At 39.9% G+C, this 12,862-nt stretch overlaps 1 protein-coding gene across 2 annotated transcripts in view; it reads left to right on the top strand.

Moving 5' to 3' along the window:
- The window catches only part of LOC126378328 (unconventional myosin-Va), a 55,896-nt gene that overhangs the window by 29,983 nt on the left and 13,051 nt on the right, over nucleotides 1-12,862 (top strand). Inside the window, exons 26-31 of one of the 2 annotated variants that reach the window (XM_050026559.1) lie at nucleotides 474-582; nucleotides 2,326-2,469; nucleotides 3,578-3,657; nucleotides 7,483-7,512; nucleotides 9,642-9,751; nucleotides 10,827-10,934. In XM_050026559.1, coding sequence (XP_049882516.1) covers nucleotides 474-582; nucleotides 2,326-2,469; nucleotides 3,578-3,657; nucleotides 7,483-7,512; nucleotides 9,642-9,751; nucleotides 10,827-10,934 — 581 coding nt within the window. The remainder of the gene's footprint in view (nucleotides 1-473; nucleotides 583-2,325; nucleotides 2,470-3,577; nucleotides 3,658-7,482; nucleotides 7,513-9,641; nucleotides 9,752-10,826; nucleotides 10,935-12,862) is intronic. The other variant, XM_050026560.1, reaches the window with a different exon arrangement.

Below are 12,862 nucleotides of genomic sequence, written 5' to 3'. Positions count from 1 at the left end.
TTCTATGCTGTTCTGGGAGCAAATAAAAAACATAGAAAACGTTCAGCTGCTTGTCTTCCCGGGCATGTCGTAAAAACCGACAGAGGGATTGTGTCATCTAACATGATGGACTAATGTTATGGGCGATAGGCTGATCCCTTACGACCATAAGGTTCATCATATCCAGCTTACGACATCGTATCAACAGTGGCTGCAAGTTGTCTTTGATTACTTGTGGCTCTGCCCACCCCATTAGGGATTACGGGCGTGAGTTTATGTATGTATGTATGTATAATAAGAAATGTTAATAATATCGAATACAACAACTAGTCTCGACAAAATCTGTCTTCACTTGTTTTTTCTTCGTAGTCCCAGACGGAACACCCGCCAAAATGTTTTCTTCTTAAAAAGTGACGTGACGTTCCTTTTTTGAAATTGCCAACATTGACAACCTCCCTTTTTTTGAAGGTTAAAAATAACATACAATGTTCCAGATCGCCGACGCGGGGTTGGTGCTCAGAATGCAGAACAGAATATCAGCGCTGCAGAGCGAGCTGTCCAGGACCGCTAAGCGAGCCAACGACCTGGAAGAGAGACTCATGAGTAAGTAACATACACACACACAAATATATATACATATATAACATCCTGTATATACATGCCCATGATTCTGAGTTGATATTAAGTGGAATTTTCCATCGCAAAAGTTTGGAATCGCTCAGTGGGTAAGCCCGCTACAAGGTGGACCGACGATCTGGTGAAGGTCGCGGGAAGCCGCTGGATGCGGGCAGCGCAGGACCGATCTTCGTGGAGATCCTTGGGGGAGGCCTATGCCCAGCAGTGGGCGTCGTACGGCTGATGATGATGATGGAAATATGTAAAGGAAAATAGTTTAAAAAAAACATAAACAAAAACATAAATTTTCCGAATCATGGTCTTGAATCATCCCCCTCAGTATTCGTTACGATGTCACTAACACCCTGTAAATGTCGTGGCTAGATCTTAAATATCGTTAATGCACGCGGTGTCCATGTTATGCGGTGTAATAAAATGGGAATAGTCGATTCATTTCTTACATTCAAAATTATTTACCTAATCGATATGAAAAATTGTACAATTACATCAATTCATCGATTATAACATCAATCAAGTTTTAAATATAATCGAAACCAGCGCCACTACCGGTGGATTATGTTACTAATTTTACTATATGATTGCCAACGTTTGGGCATATCATGAAGCAATCATGCATTTAGTTGCTCATATCGTTAAACGTTTTGTGTTCATTGATCTGGCCAAACTACATCATGACGTGGCCAACGTGTGATATTCTATTTCATGAAATATGACCATTTCATGAAATGATCGAGCACATTATGAAATGATTAATTCTAAGATCTGACCATGACATATATACTCAGAATCATGAGCGGAATCATCCCTCAGTATTCGGTACGATGTAACTAACACCCTGCATACCTACATCGCAGTTATAATTGGTCAACATTTAAATGTCTCTCAGCCTCGTTCCAAACGCACTATATTGTTACATGATAAGTTCAAATTCAAATTCAAAAATATCTTTATTCAGTGGGTAACATAGTTACACTTTGAATCGTCAATTTTTACATAACGAACGTCTCATCCGCCTAAAACTACTGCAGCTTCTCACAACCTGTATAGCCGGGGAAAAGAAGCTGCAAGAAAAACCTCGGCACAGGGCCCTAAAAGCATCTACCACATGACATTCGCTGCAGTTAGGTGATACCTTCTTCATAAGATCTTCTTCACATTAGATGCATAGATGATGATGATGTCCACCCAGACGTATCCGTCGACGGCGACACCTTCAGCTGGTGTTAGCCTGGGCTCTTGCATGGGCGCGGGCGTGACTAGCAAAACCAAATTTGGTTTTAAAAGTCCTGTTGCAAGAAGCACAATAGGGAGTCCCATTTGTGTTATAAGTGTAATGGTAGGAAGCTTTCGGAGTTTTTCGGATCTGGCGTTTGGCGTCAAGATCTAGAGGTCCGTAGGTCTAGATGCATAGACAAAGCGCGAAATGCGCAATTGAGTTTGGAGTGTCCGTGGCTCACGTTCGATAGGTCTCCCATAATACCAGCGCCGCGGCCCGTGCTAAGCACGTGTCACGGCATTATGCTGAGGGAGATCCTTTTTTTATTTTGGGCGCCTCCATTGTGTATTTAATGTCTGTATTATTTGTCTTTTTGTCTTTGTTTTTTTTTTTTTTTTTTTAATTTCTGCAATGTTAGTTTGTAAATGTGGCGTCCAATATGGAAATAAATATTTTCTTTCTTTTCTTTCTTTTAACCCGAAAACGCTCCACAGGCCGGCTGTCATCTGCACCGAGCAACCCCAACGTGGAGCGCTTCAAGGTGGAGGAGCTGGAGATGGAGAACAAGAAGCTTCGAGAGCACCTGGATCGGCTGCGGGCCACCGGGGACAGCCTCCTCTTGTCCAAGGAAGTCATAGGTAAGTCGACCTCCGTGGTCCAGTGGTTGAGCGTTGTGCTCACTATCCAGAGGTCCCGGGTTCGAATCCCGGTGGGGACATATCACAAAAATCACTTTGTGATCCCTAGTTTGGTTAGGACATTATAGTCTGATCACCTGATTGTCCAAAAAGTAAGATGATCTACTAAATGCATGATTACTTCATGATATGGCCAAACGTTGTCAATTATATCGTAAAATTAGTACCATTATCCTCCGATAGTGGCGCTAGTGTCGATTATATTTAAAACTTAATTGATATTGTAATCGATGAATCAAAGTAATTGTACAATCCCCCATATCAAATATGTACATAATTTTGAACCTAAGAAATTAATCGACTATTCGCATTTTTATTACACCACATAACATGGACACCGCCTGCATTAACGATATGGCCAAACGTTGATTGATATATCATTAAACGTTGACGTTTCAACGGTATGGTCAAGTTAGGTTGGCTATTTCATGAAATATGACCATTTCATGAAATGGTCGAACACATCATGAAATGATCAATTCTACGATCTGGCCACGACATATATACAGCTGTGTACGAATGTATAGCTAAGTTTTTGCCCCGTTTTTGTATCAAGCGCTGTATCTACGGTAGATAGATAGATAACACAAACACATAACATAAATAGCCTATATACGTCCCACTGCTGGGCACAGGTCTCCTCTCAATCAACCGGAGAGGGTATGGAGCATACTCCACCACGCTGCAGATAGATAGATAAAATACTTTATTGAGCGCAATGGACACAAAATACAGAGATAAGGACAACATGTACAGAAAAGCACAACAGGCGGCCTTATTGCTCATGCAGCAATTTCTTCTAGGCAACTTTTTTTTTTTTTTTTTTTTTCAGTAGTGGTAAATGTACAGTGGTAACTCGCGTCAGACAGAGTACTGCGGGGCGGAAGGCAAGAGGGAAACCACTGCCCTATTTTTCCCTAAAAAAGTAGCATGGAGAGTATTTTACAGAAATGCTGCACCGACAAGAGCGTGGCTCTTAAATTGATGATGATGAGTGGTAAATCAATGGATGTTATCTTCAGCATTAAAATGAATTCTGTGTTGGCAGCTCAACTTGGCGTGATGCAGAATGAGCTAGACAGAAGACGAGACGAATGTATACAGCTTAAGAGTGTGCTCTCTAACCAGGTAAGGCAGCATTTTTTTTAAATATACATCATCCTCATTTCTTGTTTGTTATTTGTGTTAAATAAATAAATAAATATTAACTGATTATTATAAACGCATCTTTCGTAAGTAGTAGTACTACCTACTTAAGTAATGACGGTTAAATTAGGTATTGTAATTGGCAGCCCTCAGACGTCAAACACACATTGTTTTAAGTTTACGTGGTAATAACCGCGTAAGAACCCGTTTAAAATAGGGATATGAGACTCCCGATATTTCGACACTGTTGCAAGTGCCATGATCACGGGATGACGGGTTCAAATTATCGAGCACGTGGAATCCAGTAGTAGGTGTTGTAAAAAGCTTAAAACGGCCTAATGTGACAAAACGTGAGGACACAGTGAGTGCGGTTTGTCGTAGTGAGTTTAGTGCGAGTTCAGATGGTTCCGAACATTCCGATATCAAAAACATAAACAAGCGGCAAAGAAAGAGGGTAGACAGATATGTCTGCCCGTAGAAAATTATGGATCTATCTACTCCACTCCAATCTCATCAGTCATCCCGTGATCATGGCACTTGCAACAGTGTCGAAATATCGCGAGTCTCATATCCCTATTTTAAACGCGGTAAGAACCTGTTATTATGTGTTTTAGTCACACACACAGCGCGTGTTGATAATGTCAATGTGTAGTGTCTGTGTAAAACGAGGTTGTTTGTATGAAGTGTCCGGGGTGTATCGAGAGACAGGGCAGTGGTCTTACAAACTAACACATTGTTTTAAGCACAGTGTCAACTATCAAAACATCTTCACAGATAACATTATCTTAACTGATAAACACTGGCAAGTGTGATATTTGTTATAATCTAAAGGGTTCTGTACATTTTATTCTTGTCTTTCTCTATCGTTTTTTTTTTTTTGACATGACTTATTGTAGATTTGCCGCAAATGGCATTAACTACTTGGCCGGACAAATGGGGAGCGCTAAGGGCTCTCACTCGGTACAATGTTTTAGATAACAGGCCAGAGGGTGCCCAGTTGGGAGCGACCCTAGTGGGTCGATAGCGATAAGCGCTGATTGAGGGAAACCGTCGACCACGCCGGCGGGTTCGGTATCGGGGTCCTGAAGTGTTTGGTCGCGAGCTGATTGGCCGCCTCTATGGCTTGACGGACAGAGCGAAAAGCTTTGTAGTATTGCATATCATCACTAATTTAAGAGCCACTCTCTTGTCGGTGAAGCATTCCATGCTACTTTTTTTGGAGAAAATAGATCATGGTTTCCCTCTTGCCTTCCGCAGTACTCTGTCTGACGCGAGTGTGATGACGCCCAGAGTAGTCTATTTCAAAGCCGTACTAGGACTCCTATCCGCCTCTGAATAGTACTGACAGTTACTGCTGCCAGAGGGCAGCAGGGACCTGACAGAGGTCAGGTCCCACAGTCCCTGTGACTTGCCCCGTCCTGCATTGCCGTACCGATGGCTTCCATAACATACATAAATACATACATAAACTGCCTATATACGTCCCACTACTGGGCACAGGCCTCCCCTCAATCAACCGTAGGGGGTATGGAGCATACTCCACCACGCTGCTCCACTGCGGTTTGGTAGAGGTATTTTTACGGCTAATAGCCGGGACCAACGGCTTAACGTGCCCTCCGAAGGAATCATCTTACTTTTTCATTCAAGCCTGAAAAGTCCTTCCCAAACAAAGGACAGTCTCACAGTGATTTCGACAATGTCCTCATCGGGCATCGAACCCGGACCTCCAGATCGTGAGTCTAACGCTCTAACCACTAGACCACGGAGGCTGCTGACCACCGATGGCTTCTATCTCCTATATTTCCCGCATTTCATATACGGACCCCTAAAATATAATCGCATATCTCAAGAAAAACATACATGTCCAGTTAGAGGGCCGTCTGTCTGTCCGTTGACTCTATTTACAGTTAAATGATAAATCAAAAATGAATAACTGTAGTGAAATGTATATTTTAAGTGTAATATTGTGTTGTTCAAACCTCGGTATCGGACATGCACCAACGAGTTATTAACTTATCTCAAGTGCAGTTTTCACCAACACAGTTGGCTCGACCATTATAGACGGCGATACGGCTCACCTATCACGTTGGCCTAACAGAAAGCTCTTTGAGGCGTTGGTACTTCGTTCATCTTGCGATGAATGTACCTCTGACTACCCTCATTGTTAAAGTCGTGAACTTATGTTATTGTGTCGAAAAGAAATGTCTGTTTGTCTATCCGATGTTATAGTATATAAGACTTTGTACATGGATTTGCCAATTGTTACCAGTAAGCTTAATCAAGAAAGTAAGGTATGGATAACATTAATATTGTTTGAGATTTCTCTCTCTCTCTCTCTCTCTCTCTATTTAAGAGCTGCGCTCTTGTCGGTGGAGTAATCGCCATTCCTCTCTTCTTCCCGCCAAAACCTTCACCTCCCGATACGACACGACCTGCACCTTCTCTTTTATATGTTTCATAAATGTTCTCCTAGGTCTACCCCTTCCTCTCTTCCCTTCAATTTTTCCTTCTATAATGTTTGTTATAAATGAATCGTGTCGTATCAGGTGGCCTATCATATTTCCTCTCCGGCTCTCGATAGTACTCAATATGGTTCTCCTTTCTTCAACTCTTTCCAGCACTTTTTCATTTGTTTTTTTTTTGTTTGAGATTTACGCTGTTATAATGAGGGTAAAAACTAAAAGCACAAATGTAGGCGGCAGCAATGTTGAGTGTTCCTAAATGTTGACAGTTCTCCATACTGTCCAGCTAAAATTCGTGATTAATTGCTATAAAATGTAAAGCAACGTGGAGTTTTTTTTTACCTTTGATGGGTTTGCTCTTGGCCCCAGACTTGCCCGAAGGCATTGACGAGGTCTAAGATGGAGCGAGCTCGAACTGAAGGTGCCTGTTCACTCTGGCCTTGAAAGCACCCGGGTTATATGCATTCGGATATGCAGAAGACGGCAGAGAATTCCACTCCCTAGCAGTGCGCATAATGAAGGACGATGCGAAGCGCTTTGTGCGAATAGTCGGGACATCCACCAAATAGGGATGGAATGCCATACGTCTGGAAGTCCGAAGATAAAAGGGGGATGGTGGAATGAGCTCGTGTAGATCGCAGGCACACTCCCCGAAGTGCAATCTGTAGAATACCGACATACTGGCGACTTTTCTGGAGTGTATCCCGTCTAAAGGATGACGGGTTTTTTATGCTCTTTGTATGATGATGTTTCATTTCATTATTATGATTGCCTGTCATCATACGGTTCATCAGAATCATCTAAGGACTTTGGAACACCCATACAAAACACCTCGTTTTACACAGACACTACACATTGACGGTATCGTACACGCGCATCTGTGTGTGTGACGTCTGATGCCATACGAGTGAAGACTAAAGTAAGACCGAGGGGGTGAGGTAAACCTAGCTCAGCCGCTGGTGGGGAGCGGAGAGTTGCCGTTCTATACGTAGTGATTTGGTATCAGTAACTGCAAGTTATCTAGTGATTACTTGTGGCTCTTCCCATCCCCTTTTGGGGTTACGAGTGCATGTATGTATTTTTTATACAGGGTGTTATTGAAATCGTAACGAATACTGAGGGGGATGGTTCGGACCTTGATTCTGAGTTGATATCACGAGGAATTTCCTGTCAGAAAATTCATGAAAAGCTTTGTGTCTTTTTAAATTATTTTCAGTTCCATACTTTTGCGATGGAAAATTCCACTTGATATTAACCCAGAATAATGGTTTGAATCATCCCTCAAAGTTTTCGTTACTATGCCACTAACACCATGTATACTTATGTTATAAAATTTTTTGGACAGAAACCATGGTTCCAAGCTCTAAAGAATGTTGTAAGTACGAAATAATAAAATCGATGTCGTCTGCTTCCGTCACTCATTTTAATTATTTTTTTATTACTTACATGTTTTATAAGTTTTGTGTCAATAACTTTTTTTTTCCTCCCATGCTTTCCGTTGCCGCCATTGCATGGTACTTACTTATGTTTTTTTAATATAATTTTTCTTTTTATCGTGTGGGTTGTGAGGTGGAATACCAGCCTCATCAATCCTGGTGTCAGGGTTACTATTGAGCCGCCAAAGGCCCCTGATATGGCTCATGTAACGATTACTCACTTGCATAAGTAAGTAGTAACCGGGACCAACGGCTTAGCGTGCCGTTCGAAGCACGGATCATCTTACTTTCGGACAATTACGTAATCAGCCTGCAATGTCCTAACCAAACTAGGGATTACCACGCGCTCAGCGGTGAAGGAAAACATCGTGAAAAAACCCACATTCCCAAGAAATGTATTTTCGGGTGTGCGTCAAGCTAGCGGCCTCAAAAAAAAAATGGGCACGAAAAAATAATTTGACCATACCAAAAAATAGTACTCTTATTGAAAAAAATAGTACCTGTTGTAAAAAAATTAGTACCATCACGGTTCTGGATTTATAGCCATGTTTTATTGCACTTGCTAGCTTGACGGTGAGCGAAATTTGGCGAGAGTTAACGACAAGGTCTTTCGCTTTGATTTAAACGCCTAAAAATAGTACCGAAATAGTACTCACCCCCCGCAAAATACCGAAATGAGTACTTCAACGGTTCCAAAGTTATAAAGGCAGTTCTTTGATCCCGCTGGCTTGACGTTTTGAAAATACCTATTATCTGAGGAACGCTTGCATACTTTAGTATGTAACTAATGTCAATAAACTCGTATGAAATAGTACTCCCTACCATCATAATTTTGATCCGATTCTCTTTGTAGAAATATGTTAAAAAATCATCATAACCTATGCCATACATTTGTTGTTGATACAGTCACGTAGACAATTACATAACCTCACAATTTATTCGTAAGTATTGCCATCGCCAGTATTGCCATTTTGGAGGTCTACCCTACCATTTCTTTGCACTTCAGAGTGTTGCTATTACAAAAAATTGCTATTGCATACACCCATATGCAATAATTTTAATAGAAAATGGCTGCATGGGTCTAGTTCTTATTGAAAACAATCTGTGATTTTAATACATCATAATACATTTTTAATCTGCTTTTTTATTTTATAATTTATACCTTCATGTTCAATTTGTTACGGATCGAAGTGTTTGTTAATAAATAAAATTTGCAGTATTTGTAGAATAACTCAAAGAGTTTCAACAATGATATTACTTTCATCTGACAACCCTGGCACTTCACCAATTTTTACCCAAAAATGGGGAAAAAATACTAAAATCTGACAACATTCTTCTTGAGCATGTGTAATAATTTTGTTCGCGACTGTACCTGTCTTGATAAATGTATGACATAGGTTATAATGACTTTTTGACATATTTCTACAAAGAGAATCAGGTCGAAATTATGATAGTAGGGAGTACTATTTCATACGAGTTTATTGACATTAGTTACAAACTGAAGTATGCAAGCGTTCCCTAGATAATAGGTATTTTCAAAACGTCAAGCCAGCGGGATCAAAGAACTGCCTTTATAACTTTGGAACCGTTGAAGTACTCATTTCGGTATTTTGCAGGGGGTGAGTACTATTTCGGTACTATTTTTTGGCGTTTAAATCAAAGCGAAAGACCTTGTCGTTAACTCTCGCCAAATTTCGCTCACCGTCAAGCTAGCAAGTGCAATAAAACATGGCTATAAATCCAGAACCGTGATGGTACTATTTTTTTTACAACAGGTACTATTTTTTTCAATAAGAGTACTATTTTTTGGTATGGTCAAATTATTTTTTCGTGCCCATTTTTTTTTTGAGGCCGCTAGCTTGACGCACACATTTTCGGAGGTATGTGACCTAACCTGTATTGGGCTGGTTTTCCCTTCGCCGGTTGGAAGGTCAGACAGGCAGTCGCTTCTGTAAAAAAACGGACCTGTCAAATCTTCAGGTTAGGTAAGCGGACCCTGTGTGAAACCGGATAATGCTAGAGGGACGATGATCTATAAACAGTCTTAAGTAGAACCTTGTCTCAACAGACTACGAACTTGAAGTCGCTGGCGTCTTCCAACTACGGCTCTGACGTGGACATCATCAACGAAGATGGTGAGCTCGCCACGGCGTACGAGGCTCAGAAGGGAATTAACAGGTTAGTTTTCTCTCAAGTATTTTTTTTTTCTTAGAATTGTGGAGGGCGTTAAAATAAAAAAGGGATCTTCCTCAGCATAATGCCGCAACACATGCTCAGCACGGGCCGCGGCGCTGGTCTTATGGGAGACCTATCCTGAGCCACGGATATACCAAAAGATCGATTACATAAGATTACTAAATCTTTTAAGGGGCAATGTATACGTTTTTACAATAAGATTCCCATTGACATTCAGAATTTGCCTTTCAACTGTTTTAAGACAGTAGTTAAACAAAATCTTTACAAAAAAGGTTATTATAAAGTTAGTGATTATTTAGAAGATATGAATGCATGGGATTAACTGTCTGAGAACTGATATTAGGCAGCTAAATTACTCAATTGTATACCAATATTTTATGTTTATTTTTATTTTTTTAAAGAACGTCTAGGGCCCTGTGCCGAGGTTTTTCTTACAGCTTCTTTTCCCCGGCTATACAGGTTGTGAGAAGCTGCAGTAGTTTTAGGCGGATGAGACGTTCGTTATGTAAAAATTGACGATTCAAAGTGTAACTATTACCTACTGAATAAAGATATTTTTGAATTTGAATTTGACTCAATTCTCGCTTTATTTAAGAGCTGCGCTCTTGTCGGTGGAGTAATCGCTATTCCTCTCTTCTCTCCGCCAAATCCTTCACCTCCAGATACGACACGACCTGCACCTTGTCTTTTACTTGTTTCATAAACGTTCTCCTAGGTCTACCCCATTATCTCTTTCCTTCTATGATGACCAAACACAATTACGTACCTAAATATAAACCTCTTAGTGACCATGATTCTGAGTTGATATCAAGTGTTTTTTCCTGTCAGAAAATTCATAAAAAATGGCGTTTTTTTTTTTAAATTACATTCCGTTCCATACTTTTGCGACGAATTCTACTTGATATCAACTCAGAATCATGGCCTGAATCATCCCTCAAAGTTTTCGTTACGCCCCTAACACCCTGTTTATAATTGTTATTTTCCCTGTGTGTTTGTGCAAGAAATATTTTTGCTGTGTTGTAATGTTAATCTATATTTTCTTTCTCTTTCTTCCCAGACAACTGCAAGAAGAATTGTCGGCAGAGAAGCAGTTCTACTCCGAACACATCAGCAAGAGTAAAGCGGAGATTGAGAGGCTGCGAGAACAGAATGAGAAATATCAGAAGTAAGTATTCATTGAGATTTTGACATAACAGAACAAATACTTTATTGCACGCACAGGTAATACAAAACAAAAGAGAAACAGAAATAGCATACATTTTTTATACAGCATCACGCCTGTATCCCCAAAGGGGTGGGCAAAGATAACATAATTTAAGCTCACAACTATATCCCAACGGGGTACAGAGATACATCCATCGCAAGATGAACTAAGTATCCACAGCTCACCGAGTTTTCTGTTAGACCAACGAGATAGGTCTAACAGAAAGCTCGGTGAGGTGTAGGTACTTAGTTCATCTTGCGATGGATGTGCCTCTTAGTTTATGTTGTGTTCAATATCCTTCACTACTTTGTCGTTATTTTCAATGCACATTTCATATAGTCGTTAGGCCGAATGACCTTTTAAAATCTAAACCCAATGAGGGTCTTTTCAGGACCTACCCTTTTCCCAAAAAGAAAAATGGCGGTGTACAGATTTAATGTGATATTTACCTATTTTCTCATTGCCCGGGTATATAATTATTCAAAAATATATAATGGCAGAGGCATAAATACAAATAATTGTTGCTTGATATTTTGATCACATTATGTATACAATTATGTTGCTACTTTATCATCATCATCAGCCGTACGATGCCCACTGCTGGGCATAGGCATCCCCCAAGGATCTCCACGACGATCGGTCCTGCGCTGCCCGCATCCAGCGGCTTCCCGCGACTTTCACCATAGCTTCACTTTATTTTGATCAGAACAATAATGGGTGGAAGATGTCTTGCGCCTGGGTGTAATAATAATGGTCATCAAAACCAGAAAGTCCAGAAACAAAGATAAAAGACGCATATGTCTGTTATCCATGTAATTAGAAAGTTAAACGAAGGCAAGTCCGTACAGCGCCATCTGTATTTTGTTTTTGGGAACGTATCCTGGAAAGTCTTTCATTGTTTATCTATTTTATCTAGAAATTTCGGCCGCAAAAGGTTATGTAGTTTATCTTAGAACACATTAATATCATATCTTTTTCAGTCATGAAGAAAACGAAAAAAAAGTGACAACATTCTGGGATTATTTTAGCAAGATGGCGTACTATTTTCGAAGCTATTGTTTTAATGACAATATTTTTGTAGACCTCACTTTTAGAATTATATTTTCCATGTAGACTTTGTTAGGTTTGGTATGAGTGTTAGCGTAGTTGTACATTTATGAGATCCTTAATTAAAGTTAATTTATTTATTAATAATTTTGTTGAGACATTTTCATTTTATTAAAAACTGACGACACATATCAGGCCGTGAACAAGAGATCTGAAGAAGAAAAAATAACGCGAAGAAATCATAGAAACAAGCGAAAAGAAGATCTATAGAAGTAAACAGTTCTTTTCGGGACTAAAGTGTAACCAAGTTAATAAAAGTCCTTTTGGGACTGAGGTGTGATCAAGTCAATAAAAAGTCCTTTTCAGGACTAAAGTGTAATCAAGTTAATAAAGTACTTTTTGGGGCTAACGTGTAACCAAGGTAATAAAGTCCTTTTGGGGCTAAAGTGTAACCAAGTTAATAAAATCCTTTTGGGACTTAGGTGTGATCAAGTCAATAAAAAGTCCTTTTCAGGACTAAAGTGTAACCAAGTTAATAAAGTCCTTTTTGGGGCTAAAGTGTAACCAAGTTAATAAAGTCCTTTTTAGGGCTAAAGTGTAACCAAGTTAATAAAGTCCTTTTTAGGGCTAAAGTGTAACCAAGTTAATAAAGTCCTTTTTGGGGCTAACGTGTAACCAAGGTAATAAAGTCCTTTTGGGGCTAAAGTGTAACCAAGTTAATAAAGTCCTTTTTTAGGCTAAAGTGTAACCAAGTTAATAAAAAAAGTCCTTTTCAGGTCTAAAGTGTAACCAAGTCAATAAAAAATCCTTTTCGGGACTAAAGTGTAACTAAAGCAATAAAA

Source organism: Pectinophora gossypiella, chromosome 26 (assembly GCF_024362695.1).
Source record: "Pectinophora gossypiella chromosome 26, ilPecGoss1.1, whole genome shotgun sequence".
Classification (NCBI taxonomy): Eukaryota; Metazoa; Arthropoda; class Insecta; order Lepidoptera; family Gelechiidae; genus Pectinophora; species Pectinophora gossypiella.
This window is presented reverse-complemented; position numbering and strand designations above follow the sequence as displayed.